Source organism: Pogona vitticeps, chromosome 3 (assembly GCF_051106095.1).
Source record: "Pogona vitticeps strain Pit_001003342236 chromosome 3, PviZW2.1, whole genome shotgun sequence".
Taxonomy (NCBI): domain Eukaryota; kingdom Metazoa; phylum Chordata; class Lepidosauria; order Squamata; family Agamidae; genus Pogona; species Pogona vitticeps.
Genome location: NC_135785.1, coordinates 213,064,488 through 213,084,653, shown reverse-complemented (window position 1 = coordinate 213,084,653; position 20,166 = coordinate 213,064,488). Strand labels below are relative to the sequence as shown.

Sequence of the window (20,166 nt, the reverse complement as noted above, 5' to 3'; positions counted from 1 at the left end):
CTTGTAAGTGAGAGATGACCTTTTTTATTATTTTGTTTGAAGGGGGAGAAACAGCTGGTTTTGGTTTCAACAGAGAAACCTTGTTCTTCAGTAATCCCTTCTTTATGCTTACTGTTGCTGTATTAGGGGCAGAGAAGAAATAAAACAGAGATAAAAATATTGCCAGTTTACATTGTGTAAGGGAAATCACATTAGTCTAAGGAACAAATTTCTGCTAGCAGCTGAGGAACACAACCAGCACCTTGATAACGAGTAGCAGTTTGCCACCCAAATTTATTCTATTTCACATATGCAAGCATAAATCAGCAACAGGATTCTGGCCAATATTTAATTTATGGACGCTCAGAATTATTTTTCGTAATAAGTGGTAAATATAAATAAACCCCTGATGTGGTACCCGCAAGCAACAGCTGCAAACATATGCAATGGCATCTACAAAACTTTCTGCTGCTCTTTGTACCAAGTTCAATTCAGTCCCCCAGGTACAATCGTCTTCTTGGATTTACTGTTCTTTTACCTGTTGCTGTTTCTATTGGGCCATTACTGTACGTACTTACTTCCATTCTGATTGGTGGCAACAAGTCTCTGCATTAGTTGAACAGGACAGAAAGGAAACTCTAGCATCAACAAATCTTTTTGCTTTCTCCTGTATGTTTTTTTTTTTAAAAAAACTGAAGATATTTCCTTCCCACTTATATAGACATTTGAGAACTTTGGAAAATTCTTGTCAAAAGCAAACTGCAATAACAGTCCCATCTACCCCTATTCCCATCCCTATAGGGCTATCAGTGAAGGAAGGGCAAATAATTATTTCCTTCCAATATGTCATTTGCTGAGGCTACATGGCAGCTTCTGTGACAGTGTGCATTTATCTCTCATATCTATATCTGTGTGTCCTTGGAGAGAAAAACCGAAAACAAACAAATATGTTTACCTTCTGTGAAATAGATGTTCTGCTGGATAAGAAAAGAGGCTTCAAGTGACTGCTTTTGCGTTTCAGGGCTCAGAAACTTGTAACTAGATTCTTAGGATCATTACTCCTTGCTCAATTTCACCAGTTCTTCTGTGAAATGGGTGTTTTACACTTTGCCATTATTGAACTAGCTGGTTGCATAGTTCAGTGAGTTGAGTTCAGTTCCCTACTGTGCATCCCAGAAAAAGCAACCCTATGTGGCCTTGGGCAAGCTGCGTAGACTCTGAGGATGCCCTCAGAAGGAGGAGATGGTAAAACAATTCTGAGTATTTTGTACCTAGAAAACCTTGAAAAGGATCCGCATAAGTCAGAAGTGATGTGGCAGCACACAATTATTATTGTTGGTATTGTTATCATCATCATTATCCTTGAACTACCATTTTTTTAAGAGTGAATAAACACAGCCACTGAAAGGATGGACATGTTCCTAAAAGTTTGTCATTTTCTGATGGCATCTACAATATTCTCTCAAAATTCCAACATCACCCTAAAATGTTGCAGCCTTTGAGGGTCATGTTGGAATTTCGGATTTAGAATTGCTACTACTGACTGTAGCTTGGACAATCTCTCCTGATTAGTATGTATCTGTGTAGCATTTAAGCTTACAAACACATGTTTGTCAGATTCACAGTTTGTTTTCACAAAACTGTAAAATTAGAAAGAGTAAACTGGGAACTGTAACAACATCTGTGATACATTCTTCATTTCTATCTGTCTGGGAGGTACAAACTCAATGTGCTAATGACAAAAATAGTAGGCTTTCTTAACTTGATCGTTTGGCCAGAAAGACAGATCTGTTTTTCCCCTCAAACATGTTTTAGACTATAAACAAGAACACAACAACAAAGTGCTGGGAGCAATCTGTCACATATAGCCAGGATTCAGAATTGCATTGACTGAGCTTATCATTGCCCAAATCTTCTGTTGAAGTATTCACACACTTATCTTTTGGAATGCTCACATCATTTTTCTCTAACCTAACCAAGGAGCTTGCTCATAGCCCTGCCTTGTGGAAGAAAGCTAAATTTAAAGAAATAAGTTTAAGTTCTGTTATCTGTGGAAGAAAACCTGAATAAGTAATGTTGTATTCCTCTCCTTCCAGCAAGCTGGTTAATTGCATTTGTTTCCTATATCTCTAAACAGCCTGGTACATTAATTACATTCTGTAACACCAGACTCCTGTGATTCACTCTGTCACTTCCACTGAGCACTGTAATTGTATTCCTTCTAGCTACCTACAATTTTACATGCCTGCTAATAACTACATTTCTACAGCCTGATGCTTCAGGTTTTATGAACATTTCCAATGTGTCTTGTCTAAATCACAATGCTTCATAATTTTTTGAAACTCAGGAGCACATTACATGACATATTCATTACACAACCGTGAACCAATGCTTACATATTCTCCACTTCCAGCTTTTCGTGGGGCTCTCCAGTGCCTTTTCTGTTGCTAAGGGTGTGGCGAGAAGGAGGCATGGTTACTTATGCCACCCATGAGTGCATGCAGTAATTGTAGGTAATGCAATATCACTCTGTGTTTACAAGAGAGGCCTCCCTTTGATATGGATACCTTAAATGTTTTTAGTATTTGCTTTCTGCTAGAACTAAGTTTGGTCTCACAGCCTGACCATAATTGCTATGCATCGCAGACCTGTGAATTAAGCTATACTCCCCCACCCCCACCCCCGAAAAGCACCCTGTTTAAAGAGTGCCAAATATTCAGATTAGGACAACAGCCAAAGATAGATAGATGGATTAGATATACAGTATTTACATTCTATTCCTTCCCATCACCACTGTTCAGATGAATGGCTTAGCATCAGTGTCCATCATGTTAGGCACAACATGTGCACAATAGTGTACAAAAAATACCACCATGCTTGTTGTACATTCTGGGATATGACATACACATATGCATTAATCACCATGCTTTCTTTGGGGTTTCGACATAACTGAATTATAGGCTGGAAGTTGTACAGACACATTATTGGCTTAATCTAGTTTTCTCTCAACTTCCTTTATTTCAAACATGGTATCCAACAGCATGTGATGTTTCTTAACACTCCAATGTGAAATGCCCTGCAGCATGCATCCCCAAGACGATGTGGGGTTTACTTGAGGGGACCTGAACAAGCAGAACAAAAGACAAAAACCCATGCAAGGGAGACTGCCTTTACAGCAGAGGAGACACCTAACAGCACCTGTTCAAAAAATCCCCATTGTCTTTCAACAGCGAAAGCTGAGCTTCTCCGTGTGGCAGAAACTGCTGTGTGCGATTTATACTGTACTGGGAGGCTTCCACAGCCACGACCCACTTTCACACTCCCTACTTTGTATACTTTCCGCTTGACACCGCATCTCACAGCCATATTTATTTCACACCTTTCAGCGCATTCCACACGTTAGTGCCTTTTCCTGCGTGCATGGGTTACAAATGGAGCACTGAGAACTTCGCCGTGGCAAATTTCCCGGTCACCCCTCTTGCATCGAAGGCACAATGGCCACGTTTAATCAGAGGACTTTCCACCTACAAAGTTCAGCCCCAGGCAAACAGATCAGCAGCAACAGAAATCCGCTGGTGCCTCTCGGAGATCCACCAGGGTGGTTGATTTCCTTCGCCACCCTTCTCACGCCTTCTCTATTCACAAACCATTTTTCCCCATTTAGCTGGCAAAAAGAAATCTCCTTAAAAAGAAAAAGAAAAGAACCGCATCCACATGTGTCCTTCCGTTCTATTTTTATCAGCAATTTTTAAAAACCATTTCTTTCAAAGCCCGGAAGCAGCACCCGGGCTTTCGAGCCGAAAAACGCGAGGGTCTCCTTCCCCCGCGTGGGGTTCCAAGTTAGGATGTAAAGAAATCCAAAGCAATGACACCGAAACGCAGCACTTTTAACTTACCCTCAACTTGCAAATGGACAAATCCCAACAGCAGGAGTGGTGTCAACAGCCCCATTTTATCATATTCAATGGCAATCCAATTCCAGGTTCGGGCGGGGGGTGGGTGGGATAAGTCCCCACAAATCCAAAAGTTGAGGTATTATTTTTCCAAAGAGATGTGGAAAGAGGCTGAGAAGCAGCAGGGGCTGGACCGGGACACTCGGAGCTCCGCGCGGATGATCAGCGGGAGAGGGAGAGGGACAGGGAGATGGGGTTGCGATGGGGGTGGATGGGTTGGGGAGGGGCGCTCGGCCGCCCTGGCTCGACGACCCCCCTCCTGCCTCGGCTTCCGAAATTCCCACCAATCCAGCGGCGGAAAACGAATCGCTCAACTGTGGCTAAGACTCCCCATGGCCATCCAAAGCCGAGGGCTTTCTCCGGCAGCCGAGAGCCTTGGAAAAAAAGCGGGTTCCTTTCCTCGAAAGTGTCCCCCTCCCTCCAAGTCCCCGGCGCTCGGAGGATAGGAAAAGGCGGGGAAAAGGGAGCGGGCGGGTAAAACACCCCGGGCTCGGAGGAACACTTCTTCTTCGCCGCCGCCGCCGCCGCCGCCGCCTTCTCCCTCGCCTGCGCTCGCTGCCAAATCACTTCAAGCTGCAGAGTTGCTTTCCCTCAACTTCCGTCAGAGGGACGCCTCAGCCGCCACATCTTAGCCTCGCTCGGTGCGCTGCTCACTCTCTCTCCCCCCCTCCAGTTATGTAGCGCCCCCCCCTCCAAAAAGGAGAAGAAAAGGGGCTCCAGCGACGCCCACCCTCCGTGCGGGAAGCCACTGCTTGAGCCGAATCAACTCCCCCAGGGGCCGGAGGAGGAGGGGGGCGAGCGCCGTAGCGAAGCCGAGCAAGCGCTCCCGCGGAGGAAGCAGCGGGGCGGGGAGGGCTTGTGTGGGAGAAGAGCACCCTCCTGCTGCAGCTCGCCCCGGCGGCCTCTTCTCCGCACCCCCGGCCCCGCGGCTCGTCCTCTTTCCCTGGTGGCTGTTGCTGGAAAAGGCACGGGGGGGGGGGGGGAACGAGAGCCGAGGCGTGTGGTTGGGGCGCCGGGGGTGTCGGTTTCCCTGCCAGTCAGAAAGGGAAGCGCTGGGGTGTGTTAAAAAAAAACAACACCACACCCACCAGTACGTTTCCCTCCGGGACCGCGGAGGAGAGAGAGACAACACGAGAGAACTGAAGGGCTCGGGGTGGGGCGGGGATGGGGGAGCGGAGGGTATTGGGGAAGGAATCCACAAGAGCACCCTCCTTCCTTTAACAACAACCTCCTACTCCCCCCCTAACCCACATTGCCTCCTGGCCCCTTTTCCTCTCTACTGTTGGTTATAGGTAACATTAACATGATTGCTTCTCACTGCTCCTCACTTAATGGGCAGGTAATTTTCTCGCTGAGCGGTTTCATCGAAGTCCCTTCCGTAATTATTTCAGTCTTAACTTGTCCCTTTTCGTTCCTAGGAAGCCTTTTGAGAGAAGGCTACTCTTTTCATCCTTTTCCTACTCCACTTTCATGCGATCAACGCATAATTTCCGGTCTGGGTGAAAGTCGATCCATGAAGTTTTTAAAAAAGGGTCCTCTTGATTTCATGGTTTTTTTTTTTTTTAAGGAGGAATGCCACTCAAACCGCAAGTCAGATACCTCATCTGCCTCTAGAGACCAAACCGTAAAAATCAGGGAACTGTCAGTTTTTAGCATCACCACAGCATGAAAGCATGCATTCAAAGCTCAGCGTGGTACGTATAGTGGATAAAGTGATGGAGTAGGACTCAAGTGATATGCATTCAAATTCCTGTTCAGCCATGGAATCTGATGGTGGAACTGTTAAAGCTAGTCGTTAACTATGTCACTTACACTGAAAGTCCTTTAAGGCCCCTATATGGGGGTTCCAACTTAATTGGCATATGATACCCACACTCAAAGCACAAGTCCCCATGGATCCAAGGGACAACACCCTCTTGATAACCATGATAGTTCATAGACTGCATCTGTGTCCAGAGACTTATATGGTAAAGATCACATAACCCTCACTGCATCGTGCTGCCAATGGAGGAAAACATGCAGGCTATAGAGTCTCTATTTAAATAGGGTCATCCCCGAACTATGTTTATACCTACAGTTTCAACCATAAAATTAACAGCACATTAACTCGCATCACCATTGTGGCATAAGAACAAAGATCGAAGGCACAAATCCTCATAGATCTAAATGATGTCAATGTGGGATCTACTCAAAACCACCAATCACATGTGTGCCACAAAATAAGCCATGAAAATCATAGATCTCATACTTTGTTATATCATCTCTGTACAGAAATATTGGCACAAGGCAACCTTTGAATTTTTACAAGTGATCACTCCATGACCAAGGTCAAATAACAACAGACTCAGTCATAAACAAATAACAGATTCGCTCACCTCATCACCACAGTGCAAAATCAGGGAGCTGAGTCTCATGGATTATTACATTTTTTTACATAGGATTGACCTTTGTAAATTCTAGATCACATCCGAACCCATTCTTGATACCTCATAGATAGACCACATTTCACTACCCTGTCTTAACACAAAAATGTGGTCAGAAGCACAGAACCACATGATTTCTATGAATTTTTACTAGGGTCTCCTCCCATCGAGGTCATATAATGGAACATATCCATGCTCATGAACTGAACATCTCCAGATCCAGATTGTTATGCTTCAGTTGAGCAACTCAAATGTTTTCCATCATGTGGGGAGGATTTTGGATGGATCATTTGTAAAAACCCAGAGACGCCAGAGGGATCTGAGCCTCAGGACCCATAATATCTGTCATATTTATTGATCAGTACATAGGTACAGATACATACTATGATGAGACCCCAGTGCTTCAGATTTGAATTTTTGTCCATGGTATTATTGAGAGAGGACTGGTCTTTCTTTTCTTGTCTTTTTTCTTAAGCTAAGTCCATGATCACAGATGTGTTGTGTTAATTGATGTGATTTAGAAAATCTGCATTTAAGAATACAAGGATCCATGAAGATCTAAGTCTGAAATGTATATTTTCATTCAGTGGCGGTACCACGAAGTGACGTACATGAGATTTTCGTCTAGTTCAGTCCATGGTCTTGAATGTTTTGTGTCACTTGAATATTGACCTCTTCAAACCCATTAAACCCATCCGTTTGAACCATGTTCTTCTATAGCAATGGTGCAGTAAAGTAAGACAGTCCTTATTTTTATAGTTTAATCTGTGGGCACAGATGTGATTTATGATTTGATGGTGGTTCCATATGTTTTGTTTGTTTTTATCAGCAGCAAATATTACTAGAACCCATGAGGAATCTTTCCTCATGAAACACCATGTTTTGACAGGATGGCAGTAGCAAATTACTGATTTTATGCTGTTCCGTGATTTGAGCATCGTCTCCTAGAAAAGCGCAGAGGGTCCATGAGGATCTATGACTCATACTCACATATTTGCTCCGCAGTGACAAGAGCCGCGATTTCTATGCATATTGGACATAATCAAAAAATAGAAAACAAGAGACAAAAATCAAACATTGTGGCACCTAGAAGAATAATTGCTATACTTTAATTGAGCTTTCATAGATCAACTCCTCTTCCTTAGACACTGATCTGTGGAAGCTCACATTAAACTATAGCAGCTAGTTTTTAAGGTGCCACAACATTTTTGTTTCCTTTTAATTTTGGTGGGGGGTTTTCTTTCTTTATCTGGTATGCTAGCACAGACTAACATGGTTACTTCTTTGAAAACTACAACTATGAGCTCTATGGTTTAGGCATAGGACACAAATTTAGTATATGATTTAATAGTGGCTTGGGGTTGATAACATATAAAGCTCTTATAATCCATGAAGTCCATGCCTTCACATCCATATTTTGTGCCAGGATGGTGACAGGAAGTAAAGTATCTATATCTGAGATGTATTTCTAAGTAATCATGTGCAGGATTGGATTAACATTGTTTGGCGGGCATTAGCATTTACTGCATATTTATTTAGCCTTTTCTTTGCATTGTGAAATATTCAAAGTGAGATTAATTTTAAAATAATACCTGTCAACAGATCCAGCTGTCTCCCCTAGCCATCTATATTACTCCTCGCTCTCTCCCTCCTTCAGGTAGTACTGAATTCCCCCCTCTATATCAGGACACACTGTATTATAATTCTGTAAGATACCAGTGTAACAAAATCTAGTACAGCTAGACCAAAGAGAAAGAGTTCCTTGCAATGTCTAAGATCCAAGATGATTCCCATATACCAGAACACACATTCATGTTATGTGAAGGATATAAAACAAAAGAAAGAAAAAGAAAACCCTAATCAGAATTCAGAATTCAAATCAGAGCAGCATGCAAACTCTGGACGGGCCTTTCTGCTGAGTAAACATGTGTAGGATTGCACAGTGTGTGGCTTACCGGTAGTTTTAGTAAATCTTACTCAAAAAATACTCTTCTCTTTCACCTCATTTTTTGGTTTTAATGTTTGGAAATATATATATTTAAATAATAAAATGTTAACTTTTTAAAAAAAGAGTACTTTGTGAGCAAGTTGATCTATTTCATTTTAAATCTTCCCAATTCTCTAAACTAAGCTGCCACTACAGGGATTTTGCAACCTATGTGTGCCAGGGACAGGGAAACAGTTAGGCAGCCTTACCTGGGACTCACATCATAGAAAATTGCTCCTATAGCAATGATGAAAAGGAGATAATATTGCTTTTTTAGTTAGACTGAGAGAAGAGAATGATTCTGAAAGGTGAATATTGGGAAATGGGATCATACAAGGCAAAACATTATATCAGGGGAAAGGATATGAAGCTGCCATAGAATGAACAATAAATAGAAAGAAATCTCCAAGTTAAGGCATTGCTATGTAAAACATATCTATCTATCTGCCTATTTCCAGTTCTTTTAGTATATAAACTGTGGCAGAGGCCATGTGTGAGGATAGGCAGAGTCACTATTAGGTATTTCATGTTAGCTTTTATGATTGGAGAGAGGGTTACAGGAATACACATACAGGTCTGGGAGCCAAAGGCAGTGTTAGATGGTGTATCTTTAGTTCCCCCTACTGGAATATAATGGGCAATGGTTATTCTTGGTTCCTCACATATTTCACCTTTTGTTTTGTGGTTAAGAAGACCTTTGTTGTAAAACTGAATTAAGTATTATCTGATCTTGCTTATAGGCTTTCATTCTTTTTTTCTTTCCCTCATAGATGAACATGCAAACCTATATACTCGAAAAGAAATAAGGAAAATAAAAGCATACTGAGCGTTGAACATAATTGTAAACAACATTTTGAACTTATTCTCAATCCATTTTAAAATACATCACTAGTTTGCATACCTATTTTAGATTTTAAATACTGTATATTACTATTGTGTGAAACTGAAGCGTAACACTTTTTTACTCATAATCTAGTAATACTAAAGATCAGTATGCCGTTTATCCAGTACAGTATATAACATATGTAAATTTAAGTAATATAAGTAAATACCAAGTAAATTTTCTTTTAGTAAACCTAATCTTTGCAGTTATAGTATTAATAGTTTCAAGGAAGATTTTTGATCAAGAGTTCTCTGTGAAGAAATAGCTCTTCTGAGAAATTTTGATTCTAGCAGACGTATTTGATATATCAATGTAATCTGTATGACCAGAATATCTAAAGCTGAACATGGTTAACATCCATATCAGAAATAAATATAGATGTTAAGAAAAATCAAATAACTAGGATCAAGAGTGTTGTTGTCCCTCTAGCATCCTCACTGAGGTTTTTTAAAATATCAATTATTCCTCATATTTTATAGTCTTCATAGACATACCCTACAGTCTTTATACTGGCTTTTTGAAGAAGGATGACTCTTGGAAGAAATCATTTCAGTTATGTACACTGGGAGTTAAGTAATGGTTCAAGTCTAGCACAACACTGATTTAAACATTTTGGAAACATTGTTTACCTTAAGAACAATACAACAACCATAGGAAATATCATTGCAGATATATTTATGTTATAATTTTAAAAGGGCTTTTGTTTTTGTTCTCTAAACAAACTAGTGACTGTTTGCATAACTGTATGACAGCTCCAAGCTATTTTTATGTAAATAAGAAATATTATTCTGCATTAACAATATGCCCCTCAGATAAAAAAAATTCCAATACATCTAAAGGACTATTTCAAATAGGTGTCTGTAATTAAAGATAATGAGACTATGGTGATCAAAATAGCTTTCTTTGTTCTTGTTCTTCTGAATGGGCAATTCTGGAAAGCCATAAATCACACATCTGACAGCAATACACATAACAGGATGTGAAACCATATTTCTCTTCCATTGAAAACATTTGAAGTGCTCAGTACAGGTGAACATTGCTTCTTATAAATTAAAGTAGTTAATGAAATGAAATGGGAATTTAACATCCTAGATACACTAAAAATACTGTATTCATAAAGGCTATGTCTCATCTAGATCATTCCAGGAATCCAGTATCACATCAGGTCCACAGACTTTATTTTAAAGATGTATCTTTTTCCTTATTGACTCTAGAGTAAAGCAAAGCGGGCAGGGTTGGGTTACAAAAAACATTCCACTACAATCCCTATTGGAGCCGAAATCAATAACACCCATCACACTTGCCATTTATATTGCAAAACAGTAGTCCATTTCTTTGGACAGTGGTGAGAGTCGCATAAAGTTCCTGTTTTTTATACAGGGAATGGCTGGAAAGCCTTTAAAGCATGTTATCTATGATCACATTCCTCAGAGGCTCATGTGCAGGGAGTACCTATATTGGAAAGACTGCAGTTTCCTAGACATTTATGTATAATTTTTCTGCTTTAGTCTATGCAGCCATTCCTGATTCATTCTGAAGTAAATCATATTGGTTCAAACTGTAGTTACTTTATATTATGAATAATGTAAATCAGTCAGTTTTCCTGGAACTGACCTTCTGGCTGGGATACTCTCAGCTATTAATGATTTGTGAGTGAAGGACACTTTGTACATGCTCTGTCTATCATTTTGCCTTCATATGTGCCAAGACTGAGTTGTTTCATATTTCATAATTGTTCTAAGGAGCTGAAGGTAGAATACACATTTTCTATACCTACTTTATCCTCGCAGACATCTGTAAGATAGGTCACTTACTAGGCTTCTTTGCAGCTAAATCCTAATGTAAATTAAATCCAGTGAACAACAGCAAGCAAATGCTTGACTATAAACAGAAATGCTGGATAACTATATCTGTTCAGTTCTATAACACTCTCCTTTCTATGATTTCTTAATGACTGAGAGTTAGATTAGGTACTCGAATTCATTAAGTAGATATAAGACACAAAAAATTCACAATACAATAAAAGAAATTAAAAGGATGAATGTTCAGTTCTTTGGAGTCAGTGAAGTTAGTTGACCAGTATCCAGCCAACTGCAAGAGATACTGGGCATACATGATGAATTTGGAATCATAATAAAGAAAGAGTCTAGTGTAGCCATCACAAATTTTGTTCTGTATTCAAACTATGTAATGCAACTCCCACAAACATAAATATCACACAAATATATGCCCATAGAGTGGTCGAAATGACTAGATAGGCAGGGTATAAATACAATAAATAAATAAAATAAAAAATAACAATGATGAAAACAGAGAAAAATTCAATGAAGAACTCAAAGCTGCTATAAAACAGAGAAAAAAAGAGCACCCAAATTTCATAATGAAGAATTTTAATGCCAAGACAAAGAAAGCAACCTGTCAAGATTTTAATTGAGTTGGAAAGTATGGACTTTAGAGGTGAAATGAAATTTGTAGATACAATATAGTTCTCTGACAAAAAAAATCTTGTAGGCACCAAAACCACATTCAAATTATCACTGCTTAGAGTATATTGCTGTAATGCCATCAAATTAGTACAAAAAGAAAATTGTAGGGAACCAGGTAGATTATATCATAGCTAATCAAAGATCAAGTGGATTAAATTGATATTTTAATGGATAAATTCAATTTTTAAAAATATACATCTTTTTTATTTATCAGTTTTTTAAACTGTCAATATGCTTTTCTATCTTTAAAAAACCCCAAACCTATGAGTTTTATACTTCGTTGCTTCACATTATCATTATGGAATAGGGATTATAGAATCAAATTTTGTATTAGGAGAATTAAAAAAAAGTTTCATGAATACATTCCAATTGTCCTTGAGTTAGGGCTCCATTTTTATGTAGTTCCATAGGCTTCTGCAAAGATTAATTATGTAAATCTTTCTATTACCCCTAGTGTGCAATCCAGAGGAAAATGTCATGAAAATGTGCAGTTCCCAGACAGGGTTTATGTCTAAAGAGGTACATACTTGTGTATGGAAAAAAAGAAATAATAGATGTGATCAGCTATATTTTCCAATATGACTGGGTTATTCCTGGAGCCCCTCCCCCTCACATAATATAATGTTGGCAATTCTTGGAAGCTCTGTTAAAATCCCCAGAGTTGTTTTCAATAATTTTCTTCAGAAATTCTGATTCCTTTAGAGCGGAAATATAGAAATGCAATATAGGTTTTAAAAAAAACAAAAAAAAAACACCTTATGGACTCAATAATGTTTTTGCAGAAGTACTTCCAGTCACCAGGTATGGGTGTGAAATCTGGACTGTTAAGAAAGCTGAGAGGAAAAGAACTGATTTGTTGAAATATGGTGCTGGAGAACGGCTTTGTGTAAACCCTGGATTGCCAGAAAGACAAACAAGTGTATCTCAGATCAAATCAAGCCTGAACTATCTCTGAAAGCAAAAATGTTGAAACTGAGGCTGTCCTACTTTGGGCACATGATGAGAAGACAGGATTTTCTGGAAAAGAGAAAGGTGGAAGGCAGCAGGAAAAGAGGAAAACCAAATGTGAGATGGACTAACTACCTAAAAGAGACCATAGGGTGCAAGAGCTCAGCAGGGCAGCTGAGGATAGGATATTTTGGAAAGAGCTAATTCACGGGGTTGCTCATTCATGGGGTTCTTATGTGCCACAAGGCACCTTGATGGCACAAAACAACAACAAAATGTTGTTCCATGAATTTCCTGACTTAAGAAACTATCACCTCATATGTACTTGTCCTATCAGCAGTATTGCAGTTTTAACAGTATTACAGATACTTCTGTGGCTGTATGAATAGATTGAAAAGCACCCATCATGCCATGGTTGTTTTTCCCAATATGATGCTGTCAACATTATTGTCATCAGTTATATGTATCAGTGGATTATTAACAATATTATTTCTAGGGCCTCTATATTAGTTTTGTCTGAGAATCGCCTCGTCTCACTTCAGCAACTGAGTTACATTTTGCATTGTCTCCAGAAATGCTTTGAAATTAGAATCGATGTGTTGGCCATACAATTTTTCACTGCCAGTCTAATTCAGTTTTCTGTCTAAATTTTTATGTGGTTTTATGATTTATCTTTTAAAAAAACTCTCGATACTAAAAACAATTGAAGGGAAAAATGTTGTGCCATGATTTGAACTAATCATTTGTTTTTCAATACAAGACACACAAAGTATTTGGTACAGAGAAGATAACATGAGAAATCACCTTGTTATATGCATGTATGCTTGCCATTTCTTTTCTAGTTACAACGTATACATAGTCAAAATAGATTTTCCTGAAGTGAGCACAGGAATGAAATCACTATATCTTCAGTGCATTGAGTCTAGGTACTCAAAGCTGTAGAGAAAGTGAAACAGTCTCTCTCTCTCTCTCTCTCTCTCTCTCTCTCTCTCTCTCTCTCTCTCTCTGTGTGTGTGTGTGTGTGTGTGTGTGTGTGTGTGTGTGTGTGTGTGTGTGTGTGTGTGTGTGTAATGGGTATAAATGTTGAAGTTCTGCAGAAGTGTGCATGTGCTGAAGCACAGTGAACGGAAAATAAATGGCCCAGCATTACAGTAATAGCTAAATGGATACACCCAGAGTGGATTCTAGGCCAGATGGTGATGCAGGAAATTTACTACCATAGGAGGATATTGGTATTGGAATGTAAGCATGAAATGCTTTATAACCCTTATCACATTCACCTTCACATACAAAGTAGGAATATATTCAGAAGAGGATTTTCTGAAGGTTATCCAGTGAGTTTATAGCATGCAAGTGAGTCTAACCCATGTTATCTAGGTTCACAACCACCATTCCTTTTACCATCAACATTCTATTTACCACCAGCTCCTGATTTTTTTTTAGGCTTCATCCTCAGTTTATATTTTTTATATAATGATACAAAATGCACATGCCTCTTAGCAGGTATGAAATATACACATGTGTAGACCCCTTTTCAAAACTCAGTGGTAAAGGCCGGAAAAGTATTTGTCTCACAAAGGAAGGACAAGGCCCTATCTTCTATGAGTTAATTTTACATGTAAACGCACTTGAACTAATCCATGTATTTATATATTGTATGTTCATAAAACCTACTACAGAATACAAGGTGAGAAAATCAGTTAAGAACTAGTTCACAATTTTCATATCTAGATACATACAGACAAATACACAAATATATATGTAGCCAACATATTATAAAATGCCATTAGCTGGGGATGAGGTATCATCCCCTTGGGACCCCTATCATGGGGTCCCTCAGTGATCATCTGTCTCCCCAGATGCATCCCTAACTGGATAACAGCTGTCTGTCTCTAAAGTTGTTACAGAAACTTCAGTAGGTTCAAAATGTGACTGCCAGATTGATTAAAGGTACCAGCAAATATGAACACATATCCACAGTCTTGGCCCGCCTGCATTGGCTCCCTGTTAGTTTCCATGCCCAGGTGCTGGCTATGACCTATAAAGACTAATGGTTTAATATTTCAATACTCGTCAGAATCTCTCTCCTACAAAATAGCTACCTGTCCTACCCGCTCCTCCCAGTCCTTTATGCTAAGAATTGTGATACTTAAGAAAGCAAAAGAGCTAAAAATAGTATCGTGCTTTAACAAGCATGGTTCATTAGGTGCCATCCGTTTTCATTTTTAGGAAGTTAATTAAAAAGGAATTGTATAAAACTGCTTCTTACTAGTATTTTGCTAATTCAGCTGGTATGTTCAAATTTGTTTTAAATTTAGTTTATTTAAATGCAGGTTTTATTGATTTAGCTAGGAACAGGGTTTTTGTTCTTCTTATTGTTTTTATTGCATTTTGTGGGCTTACTTGTATGACTGCAAGTATATTTTGATAGGTCTTGAACTGCAGGGAGTGTTCACATTGATGGAGTGGCATAGAAATTGAAATAATAAATAATAAGTAGCACTGGGCATTAACCGTCAAACCGGTGGTTTGGGCTGGTTTGTTTTTCAACCAAACAGGTCTTCGGCACTTACCATCCCTTTCTCCTCCAGCAGGTGCCTATTCAGAGGCAGTGCCCAGAGGAGGCAGGGCAGGAAAGCCAGGTCATAGGTTTTGAATGGGTGCCTGCCATAGGAGGTGGGGCTGGGAAGCACTGAATGCCTCTTTCACTAAAAATGAACCAGCACAAACCACCAGCTCAGAGGTTCCTGCTTATATCTAATAATAGTAATAAATGTTGTTATTTGTTCCCAAGTTATTTCCAACTTACATAATAATAGAGATTTTCGTGTACATGAGTGGTTTTCCACTGCCATTCCCCAATGAGTTTCCCGTATCCTGAGTCCTACTGCATCTCTCAGTCATACTGGCTCTCATACATCTAACATATTATGATGAATAATCAAAGAGACAAGCATAACCAGCAAGAATACAGCCTCATTAATTTTACTCCAGAACAACATAGACTCACATAGGATGTGACTAAACCAGTAATGTCATGCAGCCAGAACACCTGATTTGGGGGGGGGGGGAGGGAAATGTAATCAGCCACGTGGAGCTGGAGCAATCTAGTAAATTAAATCAACATTAAGATGAATCAAGAAAACTATCTTGACTGCTGAAGGGAGATGTGACTTTCAGATATTTGAAAGTAAATGTATAAATTATGCCTGCTTAATTTCACAAATGAAAAAAATACATCTTTGTTAATTGCCGTTAAAATTAAAGAAACAGAGTTAATCAGGATGTTTACAACCAATTTGATATGAAAAAGAGACTATTTATGCATTACAATAATGTAGATGAGTATTTTATACTTCTAGATGACAACCCCAAAGGTTCCATGTAATCTATTTTAGTGCCCATCTGAACAGAAAAAAAATAAGATGTGCATTAGATCCAGCAAAAAGACACTGAAATAATTTTAAGGTATACACATGTCATTCTTTATCCTAACAAAGAAACATGGATTACAATGAGTTTTCATTACTGTATTCTTTTCTAAGTTACTTGATCACTCTGAATTCTCCTCCCTATCTCCATGCTCAGGATGCTGCCTAGATTTGGGTGAAAATTACCTGATATATTTAGTAATTGTACACTAGTGCGGAAGGAAGGAAGGAAGGAAGGAAGGAAGGAAGGAAGGAAGGAAGGAAGGAAGGAAGGAAGGAAGGGGACAAACAAACAAGTTTGATTCATAAATGAAAAATCAGATTTTCCTGGGGTAACATTTATTTTTGAAAGATTTCTGCATGATTTTGCTATTTCAATTACAAACACAGGAAGAAAAACACATGAAATTGTTTAGGCTCATGACAGACCCATAAAAAAAGAGCATGTTCACAACATTCTTGAACATGACTTCAAACCTAGACTGACATACCAGTGAGAAGAACTGTGGCTGAAGGCCTTAATAGTACTTCTCCCTGCTGGCTCAGTTGTTCACTGCCTCATCCATCTCCCCATTACAGGCTTCAGACACTGGCTACAAAGTATTTCATTAGCTTTCCAATTGGGCAAGAAAGAGAGAGTACTGAGCAGGAGAACAATGTTAACAAACAACGGGGCCTGTCATGGTGGAGTGCATCAACTAGCATTCCTGTCACTGAGATTCAGATAGTACAGGCTTACAGCACATCTGAAACACATGCTCTGAGTAATTTTTCCCCTTCTGTGGGTTTTCAAGAAATTACTTCTGTTCCCTCACATTGTTTCTCAACTAAAAAAGGGTACCTCTTGAAGTATACAGTGAAATTATTAGCTAATGTTATATTTAGAACTGTTATATATGTCAGAAAACTATGTATCTATAGTATGTATACATATAATCACACACACACGTGTGTGTGGCATATCACTTTGGAAGTTAATTTATTTTTACTTGAAATTTATTTATTTATTTATTAACTGGCTATACACTTTTTTAACTGCATTGTGTATATGTAAGCAACATAATATGTTTTATGAATTTGTTGTATATTTTTAAACTGCATTTTGTATATTTTAGCCATAAATATGTTTTATGAGCTGGCCATCCAACCGTTATCTATCTATCTATCTATCTATCTATCTATCTATCTATCTATCTATCTATCTATCTATCTATCTATCTATCTATCTATCTATCTATCTATCCATCTATCCATCCATCCATCCATCCATCCATCCATCCATCCATCCATCCATCCATCCATCCATCCATCCATTCATTCATTCATTCATTCATTCATTCATTCATTCATTCATTCATTCCATTAGTGCTGCCACTCCCTGGGTGGTTCATAATATACAATAAAATCATGCACTAAAAACACTATAAAAGTACAAAAATAATTTTTTCTTAAATCATGGTAACAGAATTTGAAAATTGCTATATGGGGGCAGTGAAGTTGATGCAGGGGTTTTCTCTTCAAAACCCACACATCCAAGCACCAATAAAGCACTTTCAATTTTGTATGGGCAAACAGCTAGTCAACTCACCCCCCATACTGTTTATCATCTTTCCATACCTCTGTGCATTACTAGGTTCAATCTGATACTTGCATATCTACCAGTGACTAATTGGTTCAAAATTTTCATTTTGGAACTGAGTTAAACTGTAGAACTCATAGCTACAACATCTGGCTAAATGTTGGCTTACCTCTGTTTCTCTCCTCCTTTTAATATTACTTAGCATTGTGAAGTGTTCTTGAGAACTTGCAGGCTTGTGTGTATCTTTGGTTGGTTCTGGATTGTTGTTTTTGTTCTCAAGGGCCACAAATAAACAGATGAAATGCACCTGGTGAAACACTGCCAAGTGAAACTAGTTCTGGGGAGTCCTGTGAGAATCCTCCCGTCTTTACATTCAGCCATCAATACTACCTTTCTTCTTGAACTTGTTCTAAAAAGTAACGGCATGGGTTTGTAAACTGCATAGTCTAGCTGTAAAATTAGTTTATACAATGAAAGGTATCTGGCTTACAACTGAATCCTGAAATAACTGATTTCGTTTCTCCTTATATATGTTGTTCCAGTTGTCATAATTTAAAGGAACAAGCTTTAGAGACCATGCATTCTGAATGGATATGTCATCAAATTAATCAATAAGAATGTTGTCACAGACCCGTTAGGAACATAAAGGAAGGGAACAAAGGTATGTTTTAGGAGAACATACAATATTTCAATGGCCCATGCAGCATACAGATGTGGAAAAGGCAAATGCCTGATATTGTGTTTTTATATTATTTTTATGCCATCCTTGTTGTTATGATTTTCAGTATGTTCAAGAACTATACAAACCCAAATCTAGTTGAGAATACCAACTGAATGTGGGCCCTGATATAATTTGGAATTGTTTCAAGGATGTTATGTGTGACCTTATTTAGATGACTAAAACTAACAGATAGATAGTTGCTAGTTAGCCCTAGACAGCCCTTTTCCAATTGCTAGATAGTTCTTTTCCAATTGTGCAAGCATTGATTCTCTTCAACATGTTTCACAATGTACGCTATCCTTTTGTTCTAGATTAAGATTATACTGTGACTTGACATGTCCCCATAGTCTTATTTATACATGAATGTCTAGGCAGCTATGCACACATAGAAGTTCTCAAAAGAGCCTACAACATGTTACTGAGTTTACATTTATCCTACATACATTATGGTCCATAAGAACAAGAAGTAAGCCATTTTTCATGCATTGTCTTCTCACTTCCATGACAGACGAATGAGCATTTTCCAAAGCAAAAACCATGCACAGTGGGGTGAGGAGTTGGCAAATACATAAATGAAATCTACAAAGTACATTATCAAAGCAGGGGTCTTAACCTCTAGCTTCCATTGATTAAGTGAGAACTGCTGAGGTAAAGCACTATGGAGTACTTTGAACATAACAGATGAATAGAGCTGTCCATTTAAAGAAATAAAAAAAGATACTGTGAACTAAATCAGTACTTTTAGTGCCAGACCAAAATGAATCATGGAACAAATAATTTAATTTACACAAAACACTTGTGTAAGTAAGCAAAGTGACCAGGTTATTTGATGGTAATCTATTGAGTAAGTCGTCTTTCAGTGAAGTTTCTAGAATAAAACTTCTGTCTCTTTAAATACAACACTCACCCAGGATTTTTTGCCTTATGTACTGATTACCATGTATACAACATCTCTTTTAGCAGCCTGCAGCACAGAGTTGGTCAGTTGAATTTAAATGCTTGTATTCTTTTTACTGATATTAATAGAGCAAACAAACAAGGTGGATCATTGATTCTCAGTCCTGAATGGGTTTTGTTACCAAAAGAGAAGGTTCTATTACAATTTCTCAGTGTTTTCTTAGCAAATACGTACTAAATTTCCCCCTTTCTCTTTTTATTTTTATTAATAATGTCAGCTGGCAATTTCACTTTGCTTCAAAGCAAAAGCTGGTATTGAACTGGCATGTACTGCAAAGTTGTAAGCGTACACTAGCTTTCTTTTATTGCATGAACAAAAGGACAGGTTCCTCCTCTCTATTTAACAAGAATGGGACCTCCAAAAAGGCACAAATGTTTTAGGTCTACACTTAGTTTCAATCTAATCAATTCTCAGATAACAACTACTGAACTACTCTTCAGTGACTGTGTGAGAACCAGGGGTCTTAACCTCTAGCTTGGAGGCAGGAAAGTGCTTGGAGGCAGGAAAGCAGGACAACCTTCATGAAAGCTATAAAGGTGGAGGAGCCAGTAGCAAAGAGGGAAGAAGGTGGTGAAGATGGGAAGGTGGAAGGCATGTGAAATGATGCTCCAAAGTGGCTTGAGGGCCTCTTGCTCCAGGACCCAGGACCTGACAGCTTTACCATGGCTGTGCACATGGAACTGTTAGAAGCCGAATCTACAGTGGAGCAATGTGAACCTGCTCCAGCACTGCCTAGCCTAATCCCACCTGTGCCAATTCTCACTCCAGCCCTAGCATTGTGAATGGCAACTGAGGAGACTGCAACATCTGGAGCTAGA

The 20,166-nt window shown here is 38.8% G+C and overlaps 1 protein-coding gene across 20 annotated transcripts in view; it reads right to left on the bottom strand.

Annotated features, from left to right (window-relative positions):
- Positions 1–20,166, bottom strand: part of ROBO2 (roundabout guidance receptor 2) — a 1,246,783-nt gene that overhangs the window by 519,937 nt on the left and 706,680 nt on the right. For 2 of the 20 annotated variants that reach the window (XM_020785435.3, XM_078388984.1), the window contains exon 1: positions 3,876–4,159. The exons of the other annotated variants lie outside the window; for them this stretch is intronic. In XM_020785435.3, the coding sequence (XP_020641094.3) occupies positions 3,876–3,930 (55 nt within the window). In that variant the 5' untranslated portion in view covers positions 3,931–4,159. Of the gene's footprint in view, positions 1–3,875; positions 4,160–20,166 lie in introns of those variants that run through there. 20 annotated transcript variants of the gene reach the window in all.